The 20,094-nt window shown below is 38.0% G+C and overlaps 1 protein-coding gene across 3 annotated transcripts in view; it reads left to right on the forward strand.

The window, feature by feature from the left end:
- Positions 1-20,094, forward strand: part of Pclo (piccolo presynaptic cytomatrix protein) — a 270,157-nt gene that overhangs the window by 221,938 nt on the left and 28,125 nt on the right. For 2 of the 3 annotated variants that reach the window (XM_075956227.1, XM_075956229.1), the window contains exons 20-22: positions 1,463-1,657; positions 2,936-3,010; positions 17,637-17,772. In XM_075956227.1, coding sequence (XP_075812342.1) covers positions 1,463-1,657; positions 2,936-3,010; positions 17,637-17,772 — 406 coding nt within the window. The remainder of the gene's footprint in view (positions 1-1,462; positions 1,658-2,935; positions 3,011-17,636; positions 17,773-20,094) is intronic. The other variant, XM_075956228.1, reaches the window with a different exon arrangement.

Here is a 20,094-nt window from a genome sequence, read left to right on the forward strand (position 1 = left end):
TTAATGTGACATCATGAAAAGAGTGTTTTAACTTAGGAAGAAAGGCGCTGTGAACACATATCAGCACAGACTTAAGTGGTAGCTTCACCATTGTCATTGCCTTATTTTGTAAAAATGAGATTGGACTACATAAGATAGTTGTATCCATTCTAATGGGATCTTAGAAAATTCACTGAGTTATTTCATCAAACAATATAAAATTTCTTCTAGTATGTTGATGAAAAAGCATGGCCATCATCAGTGTTAGTTATATTTCTTTTAAAGGTTTGGATCTCTGAATTCTCATACAGTCAGTCTACAAACAAAATTTGCATCGTATTTTTACTTATCCTATGAAGAGCATTTTTCTCATGTCATCAAGACAAAAGGCAATTCAAATTCCTCAAGTCTTCCCTGGATGTTGGGTTCCAATTAATTTTTAATTTGAATCATGATATTACACATGGGATCTAGCACTATGCACAGCATTTTTTTTTCAAGACAAGGTTTCTCTGTGTAACAGCCCTAGCTTCCCTGGAACTAACTCTCGTAGACCAGTCTGGCCTCAAACTCACAGAGATCCTCCTGCTTCTGCCTCCCAAGTGCTGGGATTAAAGGCATGTGCCCTTGCTGCCCAGCCTTATTTTTATTGGAAAGAGTTTTCCTGTTATTTTTTAACAACAGTTCTACAGCATAAGACTAATCCTCCTCGTAATTGATAAATTTATCAATCTATATATGATAAACATGTGGTGACCAGATACATTACTTATTTATAAGGATTAAAGGCAATTAGTGAGCACTCCTTTCTTCTGAGAGTGCTTTTGTGTACATCAGATGAGGACAGATTGTGTGAAAATACTCTAGAGGAGGAGAAGCCGAGGTCACGTCTCAGAGGCCATGGAGTTAATGCAACTGAGAACCACTGACTACAGAAACCAGGCTGACTTCAGAAAACAGAAGATGATTTATGTCTGTGTTTTGTATTGGGTTTGGATTCCACGTAACCATTTCAACTTTGCCATTCTCAACCTCCTGAAAGATGATTAGCATAAAGATCTCATTCTCCCTCTTGCTCTGCACCCATACCTTCTCAGTTTCCTGAGACAATGAGTTGACAATACCTTCTAATCTGGTCCTGCAACTGAGGAAATCCATTGTCTTACCAACCTCTATGAGAAAGAGCAGAGCTGCTGGGGAAGGGGCAACTGAGGCAGGCATCCATTGCCTGAGGCTTCTTACAACTCATTCGTGATGAATGAGCCCCTTCACTAGTCTCCATTCCCCTTACTTCCTTTCCTGAATGGCTTTCCAAATCTTAATTGCATTACTGTATGGTGTGAAGTTGCATAACTGACCCGTGAAGAAAAACATGAATGTCCATCTTAGACAGTTTCAAGTTATGTGTGGACTAGACTTTAACAGTGGGGGAGGGGGGACCCGGGGAACAACTTTAACTCATGTTTTATCCTTTTGTAACCAGACATGCAAGTTCCCACCATTGAGAAATCCCACAGTAGTCCTGGTAGCTCAAAATCATCATCCGAAGGCCATCTCCGATCTCATGGACCATCTCGCAGTCAAAGCAAAACCAGTGTCACTCAAACCCACCTGGAAGACGCAGGGGCTGCCATAGCCGCGGCCGAAGCTGCCGTGCAACAACTCCGCATTCAACCAAGTAAAAGACGCAAATAAATTCCTCAGCATGGCAGCTTAATGTTCATCTGTTGCCTTTCTCTCCTGCTGTCCTTCCCTGTTTGCTTTCTGTCTTTTTGGCATCCCCTGCTCACTCTGTTCTCTGTCCTTTTGTCTGTGTAAGAACAGTATCAATACATAAATATGCTCCCCCCCCTTTACTTTTTTTCTTTTTCTTTTAATTTACGTAGACAAAACTGGCTGTTTCTCCTTTGTTCCCACCATCTCTCCGACCTGGCTCATAGTACTTGGTGGTCATGTCTGTAAGTTTGCAGGCAAAGCAGTGTTGTGTGTGTGTTTGTGTGCACGTCCTTCTCCTTTAGAATCCAGGAACTACAAGCACAAGGGACTGCCAGTTTTCCAGCATTATCCCCACAAAAGCAAGCATGGGGACACACATACATATTTAAGTAAGGTCAATAATGGGGTACTTGGACCAGGAAACACTCAGCATTTAAGCAGATACTTAAGGAGACCAATAGTCAAATTCTAGAACCCAGGGTAAAAAGCCATTTGAAGCAATGTTTGATAACAGGATGTGTGAAGAAAGGAGCTAATATGTGAACCTCATAGTCTCCTGAAGAACGTGCAGAAATCCGTATTCTCAAAAATACGTATTTTTCATATGCATATAGGTTTATGTGGTGAGACAACGTGATCTCATTAAGGGGCACAATCTGGTCCATTCTGTTGGGTCACACTTTGTACAGAATAGCAGCATCTGCAGATTATTTTTTTTTCTAACCAGTGAACTGGTTTCAAAGTCAAGAAGTGCTATGTCTAGTAGCTGTTAGTCCATTAGAGTCTAGCCGTTGACTCCTCCTAATTGATGAGTTTTCACATGTGACATCTTCTGATACAACTCTATAAGAACCCAAGTGCAGATGTTTCATGGCTGAGGTGTGCTGCCACCTCCAAGAAGCGTCCGCCGGGGAGTAGAGGCAGCTTGTTGTTTCCCTCATCTCTCTGGTCATCATTTCCAAGGAAACAGCCAGTTTTTAACCCCTTCAGTGCTGTGCATGTGGTGTCATTTTGGCCTTCGGAAACATGGTTTCAACCAAACCAAAGCACACTTGTGTTTGCATGAGTAACATTGAAGCTGGTTCCATCTGAGGATACACTCTGGCTTTCCATTTCACCCGCACTGCCACAGCGGCACCCAAAAGCGGGCCGTGTAATCATGCCAGGAAGCAGCACAGACACAGCATAGCAGGCGTCCTCCCCATGCAAAGAACTCAGTCTGGTACTCTGCCTCCACCAGCCAATGGCAACCAGGACCAAAGCCAGCTAGCCCTCAGGAAGGTGATGTCCGATGGACCAGTCAAGCCAGAAGGAGGTGAGCAGAAAGGCCCTGTTCAAAGCACACAGCAAGAATGCCCCCCCCCAAATGTTAAGGCTCTCATCCTTAATTTTTAGGGATTGTCTAATGAAATCTGTTTATCCCATTTTTAATGTGCTTTTGTGGGCATGGCATTTTAGGATTTCATCACCATTCATGTAAGTCCCAAGATCGGTCTCACGATATATTGACTACAGTGATTTGTATTTTTCTATGCAGGGCGTCTTTTGACTTTTGTTGGAAAATAGTTTAACAGTATTCATATCGCACAATGGAATGCATGCTACTAACCTAACCTGTTCAAGCATGACTACAAACTATGTTGCATTGTGATAAAAGTTTACACTGCTCACAATTCGAGTTAGCCTACCAGTTGGAATGTAGATCAGTTTTTTGTTGCCTAATACTTGTCGTGTAACTTTTGGAAATGCTTTAGAGGAAAGCGAAGGAACAATTGTTAATGCACTCATTCACCGTGGCACAGAGAACATTCTCTCCTGAGCCTACAAGCAGACATCTGTGCGTGTTTCCTTAGCTGTTAAGTGTATCAGCTGTGTTGGGCATGTGAATATCCAAGTGCCTGTGTAATAAATAAAGTCTCTTTATTTCATTCATAAACTACTGGGTTCTGAGCCATTGTTATATGATACATCATAAAATCAGTGTGTCGGTTTGGGTTTTATTGTTTATCATTTAGTCCCTTGAAGGAAGATATGGCCACCGATACATGCTAGTTAGAGCTATGGGGACAAAAACATTTGGGAGCATAACAGAGTTTCACACTGGAAATAACTTAAGTCAGAAGGGAAAGCTTTACAAACTCAAGCAGAGCTCACATGGAAACATAAATGATTGATGGAGTTGGCCTAGTAGGTACCACTTTCACTGCTCCTGACTCCCTCCACCCCCTTGTCTGGCCTAGTTGACAGCCTTTTCAGGTGTTTGCAGAGAGGAAGGTAGATCCCACTAGCCCTTCCTTTGAATGTGCACTTAACTTTGGTGTCACAGCTAAAGTAGGAATGGAGAAAACTGATAACTGTGACTCTCTTGACCCCAACATCTGGAGTTTTCACACAAGTAAGAGTCACTGCCCATGACAGGTACCAAACTAGTGTTGCTTTAAATTTTTTCTCCAATTTAATTCATAATCACATAAACTAACTAATCTAAAGTTGGCATTTTTCTTAAATAATTTCTACTCCTGAAATACTCAATTTTGTGTAGTCTTCCATAAGCCAAACCTGTGCCTTTCGTTCTCTTATAAAATTTCGGTTTGTTCTTAGAAAATTCAAAGCATCTACTGTGCCTCACACATACCAGATATGTGAGTGCAATAGATGCTTGGGGCAGCAGAGAGGCAATCACTGCGGGCCTCTTTAGATTTCCAGATGGCTAAGCAAGCAGATAGCCAAAGCACAACGCTCACTGCCTGTGTTTCAGCTCCGTTTAAAGGCTGACCCCAGGGAGCAATTTTCTCTTCCTTGTTCGTCTTCCTAGAAAATTCTCAACATGCTTAAAATGCGACTGCTTCCCCAGGCATAGTTCCCCATGCTTTAATCCCGACCGACACATAGGCAGTGAGCTCCAGGACAGCCAGGGCTACGTAGTGAGACTCCATTACCCCCTAAAAGATAAGGAAAAGCAATTCTCCTTCATACCTTTTGTGCTATCAAATAACTGGGGTTTATCTCTAGCTACTCATCGTCTTACTTGAGATACTATACTGACTTTAAATGTCAAAACAGTCATATTTTTGCCTTCTTTTTTATATTGCGATTTAGTTATTACTATATAATTATTTGTAATATTGTAATATTTTAATCATAGACTTGTTCTTAAAAATTGTATAAAATTATTTAGCTCATTTTATTTGAATAAGACTCAAATATATATTTACATTTAAAGTACTATAATTGAATTAGAAGTCACTCTTTATTGATTTCAAATCAGAAGAAAAGCTAAGTAACTGTATTTTTCTTATTTATTTTGTCCTAATCCATGACTAAACTCTGTTTTCTAAAATATACATATGCTTTCCCTGTATCTATCTATAAGTGTTATATAATACAAGTAAATAATAATTCTGCCCGGTCTTTATCATAAACATATTATAGAATTAAATTTATGTAAATTAAATATGATTTCATTGGTCTGGTGAGTAAACTGACCAGAATTGTGAATATACAACCAGCTAGCCAGACCCTGCTTGCTCCTCTACTTTCCACAGAGGTCGAGGTTGGACTTTTATGAGCTTGAATAAAATCCTGTCATTTTTAGTCCTCCCAATGTAGATCATAGAATCCCATTGCATTCTGAAAATAACAGTCGATTTAGACAGTTCTTAATGCTGTACAAAGTGTCACATCATCCATTTCTTGCTTTATCACAGGAAGTGGATGAAGTAGACATTCAACTGTTCTACCCTGTTCTGTGGGTAATAATCGGGTGTCAGGGGGTGGGATGCTGTGCACACAGCTCGAAGCTATCTCTATAACCCTTGTCTGTGGCTGTGAACTATTGCATATTCTAAATGCAATAGTTCCTTTGAAATCAAACTTTCTCATTCTAAACAATTGTGATTTACTTCTTTGTTATCGCTGAACATCTTATAAATTGTTAAACATAGCTAGAACTGGTAGCAGGAACAAGGTTGACATTCTTGACCTACATGATGCTGCTTCCACTGAACAAAGCCCAAGTGGCAGCAAGCCATAGCTCTCCAGAGGAGGCTGAGTGTTTATCTACAGGTATCTCAATCAAAGGTGACAAAAGTGTCCCTAAAGAAATTTTCAGATATTTTTATAAGAGTTATGCTTGAACTAAGATATGGAACAGCAAGGGTCATACAGGAAGCCAATGGAATTCTTCTCTCCTTCTGGAGTTTAGTTGCAGGCAAGGAGATCTGAAAGGGGGCCTTAGACAGATTACTCCAAATCAGCCCAATGCCAAATAACAGATTTGTAGCAAGAAATCTTAGCAAGCGCAAGTGTTATGTTAGTTTATTTTCTTACAGTTCCCTTGGTTGAGCATCAGCTCTACTGTTCTTAGCAGCCAAGAAAGAAAGGTTACTAAGCACTTTGGGTTACTTTTATTTTTACCCTTTTTTTTAATATAGATTTTTTGAGTCTAGGTCCTGCAGAGAAACCATATAATCCAGACTAGCCTGAGATTCACTATGAGTCAGGCTGGAGTATAAAACCTCGCCCATCTCCTTACTATACAGTTTTGAAGATTATACCTAAACTCAAACAAACATCAACATTTTTTAACTCTGGACAGTTGCTTACTTGACAACTGATTACTGGTTTTAAGTGCAATTTGCAACTTCCAAACAATTTTTTTTGACACTAAGATTTGAAGTATGCATTTTAGGTTCAGAAGTAGATAGTATAGGACATATCCTTCCTCCAAATTAGCAAAGTAAGGGTGATTTAGAGTGATTGAAGAGGAGATTGTGCAGACACAGTCTTACATAAGAGATAAGAGATAGGCTTGATAGTTTCTTGGTGTGGCCCAGTTGTCTGAAGAAAGTCTGAAGCTACATCCACACATGGCTTCTGGAGATACCACTATCAATAAAGCTCACTGTGGGGTGTTCCATGGCGTGGGAGTTGCTTTCTTGGAGAGGTGGTAGTGGGTGGCTGGTTGGAAGAGGTTGGATTCTGGGAAAGAGGAGAATTGATGGTTACACATGTTAGTAGATAACCAATGTCTCATTTTTTTTTCTGGCCCAAATAAACAACCAGTTTTATCAGAAGGGGTTTAGTATGCTCTATTCTGAAAAGTACAGGGCCCTAAGCAAAGTAAAATCGAAAGCAAGACAAACTAAATGGCCATTTGGGGATTGGAGTTGTCTTAATATTGGGTGTACATGGTTAATAAATTAAAATTTTACATTCTTCAATCAATGTATTTGTGTAAAAATAAAAAGTCATATTTAAAAAATAAAACCCTTGGCAGTTTGAAATTATAGGAAAATTGACAGTACAATCATGTGAACAGAGTAAATACTTCCCCGTCCCAAAACAGTCTAAGAAAGTCAATATTCAGGCTATTGAAAATGTTCACCTTTCAACAGTGCCTGTTATGTGTGGTGGGGATATTCTTTGTGAAAATCAAAATGCTTTGGGGGAGTTTCCTCATCTTCTTAGAATGATTATATGTGTAATTTCAAATATTTTGTAAGCATTTAAGATTATTGTCAGAAGTCTCTGCTATGCTTGTAGAGTCGCAACCAGTGACCGTGTAGTTCTGAACATATGATGATAGTCTTATTAATGAGCTTTCCTTCTGAAAGTGAACACGTGATTCCCCATCAGTGGATATATTTGTTCTTTTCTAGTCATAGTTGTGGGTCTCCAATGAACCATTCACATCATTTGATTTGGTCAACCCTGGGAATTTATTCAATTAATTTCATAGGACTAGCAACATCCACTGGCCTTAAGTATAAAACTACCAAAACTTGTTTTCAATGTCTTTAAACCTTAGTGTGCTGAGGTCCTAGTTTTAACAAACAAATACTCATTAAATACTCTTACGTCTATGACAAGCAAAAAACATGACACCTAATTTTAAAATACACATTACTTTACCTTGGACTTGGGTAAATTGGCTTGAAAACATTGATCAGGCAAATAAACGAAGGAAAGAATCATGGGACTCAGAAAGTGAAGTCAAAACACAATAGGTTCACAAGTCAACCTAAGATGTGAACCTGGGGCTAAAGAGCTTTTCATCTGGGAGAAGAAGCATGGAACCACCAAGGGAGAGGGAAGCAATTGCCAGAGGCCCTATTAGACCACCTAACAATAGTTCCTAAATCACATATCAAGAACCCATGAATGACTAGAAATTTTTACTGCTTTTTATTCCGTTGCTCTAGGTGAGAGGAGGTGTAGGCGTGAAATAGGATGAAAGGGACCTTCATAAACATTGGACCATACCGCCACAACATTAATTTTACTTTATTGTAGTTCTGTGTGTTTATATATAAATGAATAACAAGAAACTATAAAAAAATTTCTTGAGAAGATAAAACACCAGAAATACAGAATTTAGTTGGGATGTTGATTTTGTTAAATGTATCAAGATAAGTAATATAGATATTATTATGGAGCTCATATTTATATGAGTTCATGCCCACATTTTTAGTATGACCAAGTATACTGAAAACGCAGCCAATAAATTGGTAGTACTCTGACAGAAAAATAATTAGTAATTTTACAAGTAGTGAAAAGCAGAAAAAAGTTAAGCAACATACATAATAAAGGTCACAGGAATGGATGCCTTTCTTAAAAATGCAAGAAGGTAAAATAAACATTTGTTTTATTTGTTCTTTAAAAGGGCATAGCATCAAAATCTGCTCTTCCTGCATTTTGAACAACTCAATTTCAAAACCATACACTATCTAGTTATGTAAGCATTATTTTCACTTGATAAACAGAAACTATATTTCTATAACTCATTGACTCAAATTTCTTTCAATATAAGCAAATCATTTATATGTTTTTAATTTTAAGTTGTTTTCAGGTGTTCTTATTAATATTATTTAAAGTAAATAACTATTAGGTTAATATCACCCGACTCTTAATTTATATTTAAAGGGCTTCACATAGTGTTTGATAATAATTTATATTATTTATGCCTTCCAGTTACCCTATTTACTCTAGATTTTTGTATGTTATAAAATAGTTGTTTTGGTTTTCTTTTGTTCAAAGCAAGGAGAAAAGTCAAGCCTTTATGCTAAATGTACTTTCTAGCTCAGACCATACACTAGTTGCTAGAATCATGTCATTCTGGATGAAACCAAGTGCAGACACAAAACGTGAAAGAAAGGCATCATTCAATGATTAAGGCACATGGTGGTACCTGATGGTTGACGATCGTCAGGAAAGCTTTTGCTAAATGGTATCAGTTTGTGCCCACAATCAGTACTCGTTTCATTACTGAATTTTCTCATTGATATCATCAGTCACCAACAAAGCCCCAGAAATCCTTTTCATCACTGTTTAAGAAAAGTCAAACATACATGTTAAAATATTGGTTTTCATTCTCATTTTTCTCAAGTATGCAGCTGTTTACAATGGCTCTATAACATATTTTTTAGGAATAATGTCAGTCATTTCAAGTTTCATAATTTAGACTCTGATTAATATCAATATATTTAGCCTATATAAATTCAAGTACTTTTAAGCTCGTGCACATACTGTGTTTTGATCAAAATCACCCCACATTCCTTTCTCTAAAATCCTTCCGTATCTCTCCACCACTTTCTCTAAAATCCTTCCATATCTCTCCACCATTTTCTCTCTCAACTCCATAACTCTCCTTATGCTTTAAACTTTTAAACTGACTGGGTATAATTAGTGGTGCTTGTGTGTGCGTGGATGTAGGACTAACTCCTAGAGCATGAAAAAAAAATAGCTCTCCCTCTTCCAACAGCCAAAAGTTGGCATCTCAACAAGGGGTGGGACTTCATGAACCATGTCCTGCCAATTATTAAGTAATTTTTTAATATTAGAAAGAATCACAAGACCAAAGTGTATAAGACTGACCAAGCAAGTGTGTACACACAGTAATATTTTTTTACAATTAACAACAACAGGAAAAGAGCAAGGCCTTCCTCTCAAAACCCACTTACCTCGTTTGTCTAATTTTCTGTGTCTTAGTTGTTTCTACTACATTTCAGGACATCTTTTTTCACATCTCATTTAATACTAATTTATAATTATTAAGGGCTTCAAAAAATATTATTTTCAATTTATATAAAAAATTTAATTTTTCCCTGGGCATCAATTGGATTAAATTATAACTATATATCCATATTCATTGCTTCCACCTCCTGAACTCTGATTGGTCAGTTCAGCTGCCTATCAGGTCGTCTCATGCCATCCCAAGCCCAGGATGGCATGACAACGCTTTATAACAGTAAACAATCATATTTCTGTTTATATCTTGAAAGACAAGCGTATCATATTTATTGCTCATGTTACATATTAAAAATATTTGTATTAGCATAAAATAGTGAGAATGAACATTATCATCTTGATTCTTTGAAGAAAAATGGAAGAACATGTGTTTATGGCCAAATTGTGCTACAAATGAGTTCTGGGCCACCCTTACCTACAGACTGAAACACTCTCCAAAAAAAAAATACAATAATAAAAAGGAGTGAAAAGAAACACTGAAAGTTTCCTACCATCTGATACTGAAGGAGCAGAATTTTCTCATATCCATTGTTACTCATATCCATATGCATATTTGTTTAAGCATGTTACATTTCGGGACATCTTCAAGTTGGGTGATACTGCAGCAAACAAAATAGACAGAAATCCCTGTCTGGAGCCCTCCCATTCTAGGTAGTAATATTTATTAAATAAGCGATTTATCAGTATCTGGGAAGAATTGTGATGTAGGAGAAACTACGTTTTCTCTAAGCTCATCTGAAATGGAGATTGGTTTGTACTCAATGACCTGAGTTTATAGCCAACCAAACTTCATCGTGGTTTGAAATATCTGGAAATAAAATTCTTTGTAATATTTTTGTTATTTATTTGAGATTTTTGTATAATGTGTTTTGATTGTAGTCCCCCCCCCCCGACATCCCTTCTCAGATCTCCTTCCCCATCAACTCTGTGTCCTGTTTCTAACCCCATCGAAACCAATCTGTGCCGCCCAAATATTCTTGGATGCGTGCCCTTCCACTGCAATAAGATGTAACTTACCAGGACTACATTCTCAAAGAACACTGACCCTCCTTTTCTCGGAAGATACCAGTCGCCAATAGCTCTGGAAATATGTGCGAGGTTTCCTGGCCAGGTCTCTTCTCTGTGCTGGAACTGGATCTGGCTTGAGACACTCAGGTTTGTGCACAGTCACCGCCTCTACGGTCCGTGTGCACAGCTTCTCTACTGTGTCCAGAATAGACGCTTCCCTGTAGTCCTCCACTGACCTTGGGCATTATCCTCTTCCTGCCCTTTCTTCAGCAATGGTGACTGATATTTGTCCATCAAGGGTTGGTTATTCTTTAGCCTCTTCTTACACTATATCTTGGCCTGTTGGGGGTCTTGTAATAATCACCATCTACTATAACTAAAATTTTCCTTGAAGAAGGTTAAGAGATCCATTAATCTATACGTACAGTTATAAATCACTAGGAGTGAGTTTAATGCGGTGTTCATTTAGTAGAATACACTAGTAAAAGGGACTGGCCCAGCTCTGTGTCCCTATCATACTTTTTGCAATCCCCCGGAGCCAGCAACAAAGAGGACAGTAATTGACCATAATGTCTTTTAAAATTTAGAAAAGAGGCTAGATATCCTGGTTAAATTTGATAAATACATATACATTTATCAAATATTCTCTAAGCTTCCTTTTTACAACGCTTAAATAAATTTAAACAATGGGGAAAAGATTATTTGGCGTTTGCTGTAGTATTATCCGCCTCAGTTTATTTGCCATTATTAATTTATTACTTCCACTGGGAACTTACTCCTTTATTTCCTTTGAGTTGAATTTGGGGCATTGCAGGTTGCGAGTGTGGTAAACTGCTCCCCCAGCATGTATGAAGGTCTGGGTTCGATCTGTAGAAAAACATACAATTCAAAACAGGCCGGAGACCAACACGGCAATCCCAGCATTTGGATGTGCGAGGGCGGCAGGATCAGAAGTTCAAGGTTGTTACTCTTGGGACCTTGTTAGCTTAGCTTGAGGTTCATAAGAACCTTTCTCAGATATAAATAAATGACTGATAAATTGAATTTCATGGAGCAACCATTTGTATTTCATTTAAGGATAACATCTTGGTTATTAAGGTATTTATTATGACTGTTTCTAGAAGTATTTTCCAATTGGTTGAAATACTATCAAGTACTTTCTTTTTTCTGAATATTTTTTATGCTTATCAGTTATTAGAAAAACGTAACGCAAGGATATTGTCAGTAAAACACAAAAAAGGTAATATTTCTCCTTCACGCACAAATCAAATTAATACTGAAAAAAGTAAGAGTTACCCATGAAAGTGAAAGTCTTTAATAACACCTCTTCAGATCAGTCTTTTATAGATAAAAATATTTATTGAATTAGAGCCGTAGTTAAAAACCAAAACTTCCCATGATCTAGTGTGGTTCATTCTATTTAGTTGAATGCAGCTAAAATTATAATTAGATTTATTCAAGATAGATGAATTGACTTTCTAACTTTTATTTAAGGTATCTTAATCAAACTTTATTCCACTATTCAATATAAAAATTTAGGGCTAATTTAAAAATGTGTTTTGGGTTTTTTTTTCATTTCAAACCAGTTCTGAATTAAATGCTTCTCAGAAAAGGAAGACAGACTTAAAAGGAAAATTATAAGATAGAGGCAATTATTATAGTATCTTAACCATTATGTATAATTTATATAAGAAAGGCTCCTCCATATCTTGTTATTAAGTTAATTCCACTCTCTTTTGCTATGTTAAACACATTACAGAATTACTTCTGTAATCCAAGGGGAACATGGAACCTGTTTCTATAATGATTAGTGGGCATAGGAAACACCTGCAGATTACTGGTACTATTTGATAAAAAAAGATAGCAAATTGATCATTGAAATGCCTTGAAAATTTCGTTCATGAAGTCAGCAAGTATGGAAAGGGGGGGGGGACATACAAGCATGATTAAGATTGTTACCAACTCCCCTCTACAGTATCAAAGGAGACTTTCTATCTGCATTTCCATCTATGGAAAAAGCTCTGTGAATGTGGAGTAACCTTAGTGTCTCCATGTCTCACAAGGAAAATGGCAGCAGAACTTCATGGATCATGGTTTGCGTAGTGATATGAACACACACCAGTTGTCTGTATAGGAAATACTGCGAATGAAAACTAGATAGTCAACTAGTAATTTTGCTATTTAAGGGTGTTTCAGAGACATCCTTACTTCAATTGCTCAACTCCAAGATTTACATGTGATTGAGTTAGGTGTCAAAGATATTTATTTTCAATAATTTTCATTGCAAAACCAAGGGACGTGTAAATACTCCTGCGAGCATCAGTGAGGAAGTTTTCTGTGCTGCTTTCCAGTTCAGAAACTGGAAAAAAAAAAGTTTCCAGACTTGGAAACAAACACACTGAAGTTAACTTAGGAAAGAGTTGCCTTCTAAAATATAAAATGTAATATCTCTCCTTAAATTAATAATCCTGAACTGTAAAGGGAAAATACTCAAATATGTAATCAGGTAAAGTTGAAGGGGAAACAGATTGAATAATGCCAGTCATATTTAGACTTAAAAGCTGGCATTTTAAATCCATAATCAATGAGCATTTTAGAAAAAAAAAAACTAAAAATCCCTTCAGGAGAGTAAGTCCAAAACTAAGAGCAGCAGTAACGTGGGAGGAAGGGAGGTTAAAGAAAGGAAGGGAGGGCGGGAAGAGTGGAGGAATGGGGGGAGGGACAGAGGGAATGAGGAAGGGAGGGAGACAGGGAGGCAGAAGAGGAAAGAAGAAAAGGTCCCTAAAGTTAAAACCCACTATATATATACACATAGTTTAAGATAAACAGTTCTGTTATATCAAACTACTGTAATTAACAAAATAATAATCCATTCATTTCTTGTAATATCAAACATTCCTAAAGCCCTGCAGACTATTTCTATAAAGAGAAGATTTAGTGTTGAGTGAATCAAGTCATTCAGGAACTGGCTGCGAGCTGCCCGGATCAGGAATTATTCCGGAAATAATGACACATAGCTCTTTACTGCCCCCCCCCCCCCGCTGTAAGATCAAATGATACAATGTCCCACAAAGCGAGGCTAAGTAGCCAAAGCCCTCAAGTTTTTTATATGTTTGTTTGAGACAACTAGATGCAATCTTAAAAGGGGAACTGGCAACTTTAAATTCTCTCATTAGCTGTGAGATATAACCAGTCATTAATCTTTACAGAGACTATTTTTCCTACGGGGAAATGATGGTTCAAGAGTAGGTGACCCTTAGAGGTCTTAACAAGCTCCTGAAGGCCAGGGTTCCACAGCCGCAGGTAGTTCCACAATTTGGGGAGCTCTCCGAGAACAGTGCTGCCACCATGTGGTAGCTAGGGTGATAGCGTTGCATAGCCACGTCTCCTGGAGGGGGCAGGGCATCCAACCAAGACAACCAAAGGACCACAGATGTGCAGAGACAGTACCATATTTAATTAGGATTAGCCACCAAGTAGTAATAAAACAAGACAGGCTGTAACCATAAAACAGCCAAAGGCAATGGCAAAGGGAAAAAAAATAATTTTAAAGAGTTTGTATTGTCCCCAAGAAGGTAAAACATTTACCTGAAACACCTCCCCAATAACCGCGTATCAAGAAGGAATGGGCCCTTCTAAGATGTTGCCCTGCGCACAACAGCAAGCGTTCCCAGAATGCGTGAAATATTCAGTCTTTCCTGCAATGTGAACCTTTGTGATCAGCATTTCAAAACCAAAGTAGATATCTCAAAATGATTCCAAAAAAAAAAAAATGGCGTTTTTGAAAAACTTCAGTTCTCTTGTGAAAAGATCGTTTTACTCTGCCGCACACAGATGCATACCTCCTTGTACAGCATTATATGAATTCCGAAACTCGACTTCAAAGAGTTGGGAGGAAATCAGATGTAGACTATTTTGTGATTCCAAAATCATAAACTCGTGGAAGACCAAGCTTTTAATGTTTCTGTGTTATTTCACTGAAAATGCGGGAAAACAAAGAGATATTAGACTGAAATCAAATTCGAAGCTCTCTGTCTGTATACCAGGATAGGAAATACGACCACACAACACCGCTATGCATAGTATTTTCTTTCATCCAATGGGAATATTTATATTTATATGCTATTCATGGTCTCTTATGAACGTTTTGCTTCACAAATCTGTGCCTTTCAGTACTTTGTATATTAACACACAAATCTATGGGTTCAGTGTTTAGTATTAGCACTTAAATACCTTGACTCGAACCCTTTTTTGAGTGCAGTGGAATTCAAAATCTAGTCAACTGATTATATTTTTCCACATTTGAGGGGATAAAAATTGTCCTTACTTATTTTAATAAGCTACAAAGATATGCTTTCAACAGGTGTCTTTGGCAGAGAGAGAGAGAGAGAGAGAGAGAGAGAGAGAGAGAGAGAGAGAGATTGCATATTAGGTCAGACCTCCAACACCAGAGAGAGGAAAATCTTCTATATCAGTTCACTTTTAATAAGTGATATGCAAATTTTTTTAAAAATACACCATAGATAAAATGAAATACTGCCTGTAAATATGGCATTCTTGGTGTTTGGTTTAGGAAAAATCACTGGCATTGATATTCATTTGTTTGTTCATTCATCAAATATTAGCTGATCACTAATATATAAGGCCAAATATCTAAGGATCCGGCAATGTGGCATTAATGTAACAAATGTCATTCCAACTAGAAAGTGACCATTCTCATGAATGATACATTGATCATGCATAATGGATTCTCCAGATTTAGGAATTGTTCTGATGTAAAGGAAGAGGGAAACACATGAAGCCCATGGTACTTGAAGTTGACATTTATAAGTAAATTGAAGTTGCTATAGAGATATGTCCTTTAAGGTAGCAATTCTGATATGCAGTGTACTTGCTCTTAGATAAAAATCATTTTAAATTATTTTCTATTAACTACCTTTGAAACCAGTAAAGACAGTTGATTTGAGGAGGCTTTATCTTTTTGGTTAATAAAATTAATGTTTTTCTTTCAGTGTTATACTATCTACTATTAAAAATCTAATGGGTTGGATTATTTAATGTCAATTCAAAGCATGACAACTTTCATTTGTCTGAATTAATGAAATAATCTGAGTCATTATTGGTTGATTATGCAGTTTAATTGGTGTATACATATTAATAATTTAATATTCTAGTCATGTTAACTTTGTAGTTTTAATTGTGCACTTTAAAATACTTTCTTTAATACTAGATATGCAATCTGAGTTTCTACATAAACTGAATAAAAGACTTAGCAAATATTAGAACTATTATTTTATGTAGATATAGACTTACATAAGTAACTAGTATTTTATTGGTGACTACCGCTCTGACCTTCTTTTAAGTAACAGTTTGCATTTTATAAGCATCATCTATATACTGACTTGTGTTAAAAATTCTTTCTTGCTCCCCTCTTCTGAGGAAGGAATTCTACCATCATTGGAACAGATATGAAATTATTGGCTAGCTTGTGAGAACATTTTATTGCTGTAATGGAACAAGGCGGTGTAAAGGAAAAGTTAAATTCTTTGCAAGACCTGATAGTAGCTATCCTGCCTGCCCTCAGGGTCCTGTACAATTTCTTTGAGTTTTCATTTTATTTGACTATATTGGTTAGAAGTCCTCCAGGCTAAGAATCATCATGTTTAAATATTTCCTTGAGAAATATATAGATAGATCTCTCAATATGAAATGATTATCAACCCTTCACCCAGTAGCATGAGCACATTCAACTGAGAGACTACTGATGGAACAGGGATGTGCGTGTTGAGAAAAGGATGCTAAACACTCCTGTAGTTTAGAACACATATAGACTTAGAATCAGATCAATTCATTGTCAAAGAGCAGGTACGCTCAAAGACACTAATAAACAGCCATAGACTGTTAATACCAAGAAAGAAGAGGTGGGAGCTTGGGAATTAATATCCCGAGAGGAAGGAGAGCAAACCACTGGGCCCCTGTTTCTGGCCAGTCCTATTCTGTCTTTTAAGGTCATCACTGATGACATTGTTTCCACACACAACAGCTCAGCTTTAGGGGTCTACCAAGTAAGCACAGACCAGGAAGACGAAAGGTCACTCGAGCTGGCAAGGGATACTTATCACTGGCTTCAAGTAATTGCTAAGTACCTTCTGCCTCCCAAAGTTGGAGCAGGCACTGCCTTTCTTCCGTTTCCTCCTTGTGCATGGCAAACCCGCCCCTTCTCCTTTCAGTCTAGAGCTCTGCCAGACGCCAGTGCTGTGCCCCTGCTGCATAATAGCATAATAGCACAGATCTGTTTATGTTTCTATGATTTGTGGACTCATGTATCCATAACTGAAGCTCGTGAAAACTCTGAAACAGGTCCCCGTATCAATCACAACATACCGACGGGAAAGAAAGACCTTTCGATTTAAAAACAGAAACGCCTGGAGAGTTGGTAGAGCCACCTGTAAATATCTATTCTGACATTCCTTTTTCCCTTCTAATGAGACTATCCTGTTACTACTAACATGAAAAGTAATTGCCCAATCTCTTTAATTCTGTTAAAATATTTCTCTGTGAAGTTTCCCAGCCGCCCTCTTGCTTGCCGTAACACTATTGCAATGCTGTACGCATAGCAAAAACAGCGGAAGAATGACATAGTACTTAACTAAGTCTAAAGACGGGAATGTTTTCCCATTTTCTCATACGCAGTAAAAAAAAAAATAAAAAGTGAAGGAATTCTATATTGCCAGTGTTCACTACTGGCTAAAGAAATGAAAAGGAGAGGCAGGTTGAAGAAGAGAGAACGTTTTGTCTCTGCCGATCCTTTCTATGAGTATTGCACACATGTGTAGTTTGACATTTGGAGATAAGAGTGAACTTCACTTGTTGACTCTGGTGTTGGCTCTCCCCACGTCATGCAGCCAAGCCCGCCAATCACCGGCCTGCAGAGAGCTCCGTGTCCACCGGCTCCTCGGGCAGCAGCGTTGGCAGTGGGTACAGCGTGGACAGTGAAGGAAGCGCGCCAGGGGAAACCAATCTACTTCCTATCCCAAGGATGTAAGTGGTCGTTTTATAAAATAGACAGAAACTACAATTTTAACAGCATCGTGAGTAATTCATCCTTAGCATTTCACGGGAGGAGAGCAAGGTAATTAATCCAATTCTGAATCACGGACCTTGGACATCTAAACTGCCGATGCCTACGTGAGAATCAGTTGTCCAGGGACGACTGGATTGTCTCAGATAATTCTAAAGATGAACACAGACGACTAGTATACTGACTTTGTCTGCGCTGCCTGTGTTTACCTTAAAAGCAGTTAGAATAGTAACTGAGCTAGGCCAGTCTGGAGTGCAGAGCCGCATGCTCATCACACAAAGACCAGACACCAAACCTTGATATTTGACATTAACACAGACGGGTTGTTTTTAATTAGGAGAGATTTCACATTTGAAGAATTCATAGAATCTTTGAAACAGATGGCAAACTGGGATAATGGTTAAGCCTTTTCAACTCTAAACCTTTCTGCAGTTAGAATGGAAGGGTTTGGAGTGCTTTTGCGATTTCTAAATTTATTCCAGAAACATTCGTTCTCTGGGAAGATAGCTCATTCATGGTATGTTAAGCCTCATGACAGCAATTTTGCAACTCATATACAAAACTAAAGCAGATTATGATAGAATGGATTTAGATGGTTTGTAGATTATGTCAGTTCCAGTTTCAAAATCTAACCTGGCAGACCTTTCTATTCCTTTCCATGAACTATAATCTTGGGGGCTTGGAAACCCGGCTAGGGTATCCAGAGCTGTAAGTAGGCCACAGCTCGCAGAGCCCAAAGGCTGGTTTTATAAGAACCTTGAATGGCTTTTGCCGTTTTTAATGTTTAAAGGGAGGCTATTTCATGACACGTGAACAATATACAAAAATGACCTTTTATGGCTGAGCTGTGCTGGACAGAGCTGTTCTTGTGGGTGGACATCTGTGTTCCCCCTCCTTGCTTTTGCGCTACAGGGCACCGTGGAGCTGCTGTAACGTAAAGCATCTGAACCGGCTCTGATCAGGACAGTCACGAGTCTTTGCATTTTCTCCAGTGCTGGGAAGTCTTCTCAGGCAGTGGAATTTATTATTTTCATACAAAATATTATGGAAACATCCCATTTGATCCCTTCAGTAATTCTAATAGTTAGATACTGATTTATCTTAAGAAGGTAAAATAATAGGGAGAACAGATTTTTACACAGAATAATGCACTGTTTTGGGCTTTCCTTACAGCTTTCCAAACCTAAAGGAATTCTTGTTCTGTTGCCAGTTCATCTGAGAGATTTTTCTTATATGACTTTATCTTAGAAATTTAGTTTGTGGGATAAATGAGAGTGGTTATACTTAATCGGCTCTGTTTGTTGAAAATCATTCCTAAAAAGAATCTGATATCATTAACATTTCACTTCTGATAATCTTGCTGGAAGAAGTAACAGAATTTTAAATGAGTTCATTGCCTTTCTCTCTACTCTGTGAATAGCTATTTATGGAGACTGTACAACAAAGAGTCTAACAGCCTTCTGTTCTGTCTGGACCTTTCAGACTATAGAATTTAGTGAAAGTTATAACTTCCAGCGAACAAATCATCTTACTTCCTCAGGGTCTGTCTCGATGTCTGAGGTGAAAAGATTACCATAACCCCATTTTTTTCTTATTTTGTGCCTTTCTCAATAAGCAAATATCTCTCAATATTGTGTAGAGACAATCATTTTACAATTCGGACACAAAGACAAGTCACTGCATGGCCTATGTGAGAAATAGTATTTGTTCCTTCTCTTCAGCGTCTTGTGTCTCACGCAATTGTTAGACCTGGAATAAGTGTTCAATAGCTATAGATTGATAGATAGCTTGGGCTTTCAAGGTACAGCGTCTGCTATCTGAACGCTCTGAGATGGAGACAATTTGAGGAGAACTCGGAAACTTGGCTGCTTCACACAGACACAGCTGCATTCCCTTGGAACGTCACTTACCTTCACTGGGCCCATGTGCTCTGAGAGTTCATGCGTTCCTCAAGGTGGACTGCCTTCCCGTTTTGATGCTTTTTCTTTAAAACAAAGGAAACTCATTTTTCACTAAAAAGCCAAGACTACTTTCAGGTATTATCATTAAAAATAAAATTGTTGACTCAGATCAAATTTTAATTATTAAAGCTAATAAAATTGTAACAATTTTGATAAACTTTAACAGAGCACAGAGATAGGCATTTCTTCCACACTCTGACCTGCAGTGCGGGCAGTCCTGATGCGACCCTCATCCTTTGCTGGGTTTCGTCCAGGAACACGATACATTCTGTTTCGTTCTCCCAGCACACACACTGCAGCTAAGCCCTAAGCTTTCCTTCC

This window comes from Microtus pennsylvanicus, chromosome 22 (assembly GCF_037038515.1).
Source record: "Microtus pennsylvanicus isolate mMicPen1 chromosome 22, mMicPen1.hap1, whole genome shotgun sequence".
Classification (NCBI taxonomy): Eukaryota; Metazoa; Chordata; class Mammalia; order Rodentia; family Cricetidae; genus Microtus; species Microtus pennsylvanicus.